The 5,354-nt window shown below is 50.9% G+C and overlaps 1 protein-coding gene across 1 annotated transcript in view; it reads left to right on the forward strand.

Annotated features, from left to right (window-relative positions):
• Nucleotides 1–2,542, forward strand: part of LOC104167398 (probable G-protein coupled receptor 83) — a 7,330-nt gene extending 4,788 nt beyond the window's left edge. The window contains exon 4 of the mRNA XM_009707643.1: nucleotides 1,948–2,542. Within this exon, the coding sequence (XP_009705945.1) occupies nucleotides 1,948–2,542 (595 nt within the window). The remainder of the gene's footprint in view (nucleotides 1–1,947) is intronic.
• Nucleotides 2,543–5,354: the final 2,812 nt, after the last annotated feature.

Genomic DNA, 5,354 nt, shown 5'->3' on the forward strand with positions numbered 1-5,354 from the left:
AGCTTTGCTCTTTGGCCGTGACCATGGCAGGTTTGACCCCGTGCTGCGGTGTCACTTTGGGTGCCGTGCTTCTTCCCCTGCCAGATCTCTGGTTGCTTTGGCAGATCCCCTTCAGCAGGCAGGCAGGCAGGGCTGGGTTCGCCCGTGCCAGCGGCGAGCCAGATCCTGGGGAGGAAAAGGTCAGGAGCGTGGTTCAGAAAGGATGATTTTCCCTTCTGCGTCAGTTCCCCTCTCGAACAGCATCTCCAGGGTCCTCCACGGCCACCCTCAGCAGAGCTCTGCTCTAGTGCCCGTTGTCATCCCTCCAACAGCCCCGCATGCAGGCCTGGCTCACAGCTGTCCATTTTCAAGCAATCTTCTATTTGTGGCACAAAAGCTAGCTCCAGAGGTTGAAAACAGGATATTAGAGATATTAATCAATACTGCAAAGAATAACGCAGCTTTCTGGGGACTAAAGTCTGTGCTGAATACAAGTGAGCAGAGGACAAGGGCTGAAGAGAGAAGGACAAAATGGAGAAAGAAAAAGGAAAGAAAAGGAGAAAACATCCACTGGAAATAAATGTGTGAGTGCTCCTTTCTCCCAGTGTTTCATCACTTCCAGTCATCTGCTGTGGGATGTGGAGGGGACACTGCTGCTCTGCGGAGGGTGCTGGGACACGTCAGCTGAGAGCCGCTGCCAACCAGAAAGTGCGAACAGAGCCTGGATCCCCGGGGTTGAACGTGACAGATATTGCTGAACTGCTGTTAAAATAAACTACTGCATGTAGTCAAACTCAGTTCTTTTGTTAATTAACCATCAGAAGTTAAACTGTCAGGCTTAAGTTAAACTTGGGTTAAGGGACCAGGTTTTCTAATAATCATGCCTGGTTTAGGATGTAGCAATAAGATTTTAACAGCCGCTCTCCTGAAAAGCTGAGGGAAATGAGATGGTCGGCACGGGAAGGAAGGAATGTTGTCCGTGCAGGTGGGGTCGTGCCTGCAAGGCTATCACACAGCCCCAGCCTCCAGCAGCCCCTTCCCCTTCCATCCGTAACAGCTTTGGCTTCCCAGCCGCTGTGGCAGTTTTCTGCTCTGGCCGAAGGGGTCCTGTACCTGCGCGGGGGCACAGAGAAGCAGGGGTACCCGGGTAGGGCATGGGCTGCGGAGCCAACCTGGCAAAGATCCATCAGAGCTATTGCGAGTGTGCTGCAACGGTGATCCCAGCACCTGCGGAGACTCTGCCGTGGCCCGGGAAGATCAGGTCAGTTGTGCTGATCAGGCCAGATGACAGTTTGCACAACCCACGTGCAAGAGGAGGAACGCATCCCAGGCTTGATTTCTGGGTGGACACGTTCACGGAAACCTGGGCGTAATGTGTCCTTTTTCCAGGTGCGTAGGAATCGCCTCTGGGGCAGGAGTTAGGTGGGTCTCACCCACTGCCCTCTTTCCTCCTCCACTGGGTTTTTGGGGAGGAGGAGACCGGCACCGCTGTGCCTCCGTGCCCCTGCACACGGGGAAGGGGAAGATGCAGCCAGGTCAGTGCTTCCTTCACAGTAGCCCCTTCTGTAAGAATCACTGACTTTTGCCACGTTAGGGGGACACGAGGGACTCGTTCGATTAAAATCAACTGCAGCTTCTAACAGGAAAGTCCAGTATGTGTTTCTAAGAAGTTATTTTATCAGACAACAGAACAATTTAAGGGAAAAGGCGATAACAATATACAGTAGCCAGTCTTATCCTCAGTGAGACCGATGCAGAGAAGATCATGAAAACACTTGCTGGGAAACAGAGGTTTGACTGAACTTTTTTGTGTCGAGCTGAGCAATATTTGGCCGCTCTCTGCCTGTACTACAAATCCGAGGAGGCAATTGTGGGTGGTGTGGAAGCCCGACTGTGAGTTGCCAAATTGGCAGCATCCATTTGGACAGCAATGGCCACAGGCTGTATATGTATTTCTTTGTTTTCAAGGGAAACCACTGTCCGGAGTTTGTGTCTCCCCGATTTTCCTGAGCCCGCAGAGCTGGTCTGGAAGTATCTGGACCTGTCTACCTTTCTCCTTCTTTACCTCCTGCCTCTGCTAATCATCACTGTCACCTACACACGCCTGGCCAAGAAGCTGTGGCTCCGCAACGCCATTGGCGACGTCACCACGCAGCAGTATATCACCCATCACAAGAACAAGAAGAAGAGCATCAAGATGCTGATGCTGGTGGTGGTGGTCTTTGCCGTCTGCTGGTTCCCTCTCAACTGCTACGTGGTGCTCATCTCCAGTCTAGGCATCAAGACGAAGAATTCGCTTTATTTCGCCCTGCACTGGTTCGCCATGAGCAGCACCTGCTACAACCCCTTCATCTACTGCTGGCTGAATGAGAGCTTCCGCTCAGAGCTCAAGTCCCTGCTCTGCATGTGTCGGAAGGTGCCTCAGGCTCAGGACAACGCGCATCCAGCCGTGGCCACGTCCTGCCGCGAGGCATGGACGGAGCAGAGCGGGTACAGGAAGGGACCTTCCTCGCAGACCGTTTGCTCCACTGTACACATCCAGACGGCCAACACGGACCTGTGAGCCAAAGGGCTGAGGTGAGTTACCTGGATTTGGTGGATGTCAAAGGGCATCTCCCCCTTTCCCCTCTGGAATCGACACTGCTGCTCTGGTGATTTACGACTGACTTTTGACTTGTATCACGGTAGCACCCCCTCTACTCGGTGCAGTGGGAGCGCAGCCTCTCAGGCACTCGCCCTGCGAGCCCACAGCTGCAGCTGGTCCGAGGAGCAGGGGTATGTGCAGGGGACATGGAGCTCCCCAGAGAGGGTGATTTGCTTCTGGGGTTTCCCATGTTATTACTAGTAGAGGAATGAGGCCTGGGTTTCCATCATTCCTCGTGCTTTCCCAAGTCGCTGGCCTGTGTCGGCGCTCGTAACACGTGCCACGACACCAACGGGGCTTTGCAGGTTAACAGAAATGGACCTGTTCTGGCATGTGTTTGAAGGAAGGACTTGGACATCCAGGTTAACTCCATCCATATGCAGTTTCACCAGATATAATTTAAACCAAAGCCTCCCAGCAGGCGTAAGGGTCATCAACAGCAATTTCCCCTTCAGATGGTCTGCTCCTTGTCCCTTCAGTCCTCCTGCCCCGGCTCCATCCCACCCCTCCCTCTGCTGCTTCTGGAGCTGCGGAGCCAGCACCTGGAAAGGGAAAGTGGGAACTCCCACCAGGCATCGGTGGCAGCAGCCCCAGATGGCATTCAGGCGGACAAATCTAGTCCATTGAGAATTTCTTTTTGGTTTTATTATAAATATATTAATTCAGGAAATAAAGTTACGCTGGCACTAAACAAAAGGCCACAAAATATTTTGTCAGGGCTGTGCATTCACTAACTGAAGAAGGAAATCTTTCTGCATAATTACTAACTGCTGTAAAAGAATTTCATTTGAACAATGGAGTTGACCATGATTAAGAGGGAAGGTTTTGTTTACAGTCCTAGGAAAAATACAGTTTAATCTAGTTATACTTGGGAGGCAGGTGAAAAAAAGAACACAGAACAAAGGAAAGATTTAGTACATGAGAGAGAGGGGAAAAAAAAATAAAGAAAAATACAGGGAAAAGAGTCATTAAAGGCAAAAGGAAACCACAATTGCTACGTGATTTCGCAAGAAGTGTGGAGCAGTGGCTGGGCCCTAAGGAGCAGGACCTGGAAGGATCCCCCTGGCCTGGCCAGCGATGTCCCTTTCTCCATCGTATCATCCCTCTTAAAAATTGCACCAAGACCAGAGAGGCCAGGCTTCTCCTCTCAGCTTCCCTGGTTGGGCTTGACCAAGGGACTTCTCTTACTTGGAGGAGACAGGCAAAAGATGGGAAAATGTTTATTACTTACTTATCCATCCAGACTTTGGGGTGAATAGTTATGTCTTTTGCAGACCTAAAGCTATGGGTGTTTTGAGCCCTGACAGTTCCTGAGTAATCCTTCAAAACCCAGTGCTGGTGACCGGTACGTGCAGAGGGACTCTGGTCCAGACCAGCCGGTGTGGTCACTCGCTGGTCCTCAGACCTGAAATTCATAAGGAAACACTGTACTCGTAGCAAAAAAAGGCCCAAACAAACTGCTTTGGAGAAAAAGTATTCAGCGTTGGTGCAACCTCACCTTGAGTATGTGTGCAGTTCTGGACCCCACAATTTAAGAAGGATGTGAACGTCCTTGAATGTGTCCAAGGGAGGGCTACAAAGCTGGTGGTGGGGCTGGAAGGCATGTCCTGGGACGAGCAGCTGAGGACTTTGGGTTTGTCTAGTTGGTGAAAACCAGGTGATGGTTTTTCAGTAGTTTAAAAGCAGCCGTGGCTGCTCAGGGTCAGGGATGCTCCTGGTCTACCCTGGTGATAGCCTGGACTGAGCTTCTGCTTGGGGAGGAGGCGGCGGGGGGATCTGGGTCACTGGCGGGGACGAAGATGTGCTCCCACCACCTTCCTGGAGGAGGATAAGACAGACCAAAGAAGGGAAACTAAGGACTGATTTTTTTTTTTTTCCCCCCTCTTTGCACAGTGAGAAGGAACAGGAGAGAAAGGAGGGGAGGTCCTCACTTCCAGGCCACTTGACCCCACTCAGCCACGTCCCTGCACCTCAGGTGTACCTTGCAGCATCTGCGCAAGGAGAAGACAGCACAGCAACGTAAGCGGCAGCAGATACGGATGACTACACGATCCCTGAGGCACTTCACTGGGAAACTAACAATTATTTGACGATGGGCATTTAAAGCAGCCTGCCGCTGGGTGCAGGCGCTGCCCCTTTCTCTGTGTCAAGCAGGGACTGTTCTCAGTCGAAAAACATCATTGTGAGTTTTTCGAAATGTCAAAAGCAGCTCTAATTCATGAGCATCACCTCATCTAATTATTAAGAGAAGCTCTCATTTGCCTTTTTACTGTTCCTCACTCCTCATCAACTTCTAGTGAATGGCCCTCAAACTACCATGTATTCCACTTTATTAAAATATTATTTCTTTCCTGTGGAAAGGGGGGTGTCAGCGTGGAGTTTTTGGTTTCCGGCTACAGAAATGTAGCAGCCAGTTTCCACTCATATATCTTCAGAAGTTTAAGAGCCTTTTTCCCAAAGATTGCCAAAACCAGCATCCGTCATCCTGTGGCTGCTGTAGCACAAGATCTTAGCATAAGCTGAGGATGTTAAATGAGATGCCATGATAAGGTACGGTGGATGGGCTTCTCCCAGGGACTGGAAAGTTTCCTTCGCAAGTGGAAATGTGAGTGATGGCAGCCTCGGGGCAAACCGGGAGATGGCCATGAAAAGCCTGGGAGGTGCTGTGTCTTATGGGCGCGGGAAGGAAAAAAGCCCTGGGAGATCCTACTTTAAAAGGACTAACTGGAAA

Source organism: Cariama cristata, unplaced genomic scaffold, assembly GCF_000690535.1.
Source record: "Cariama cristata isolate BGI_N322 unplaced genomic scaffold, ASM69053v1 scaffold28789, whole genome shotgun sequence".
NCBI lineage: Eukaryota > Metazoa > Chordata > Aves > Cariamiformes > Cariamidae > Cariama > Cariama cristata.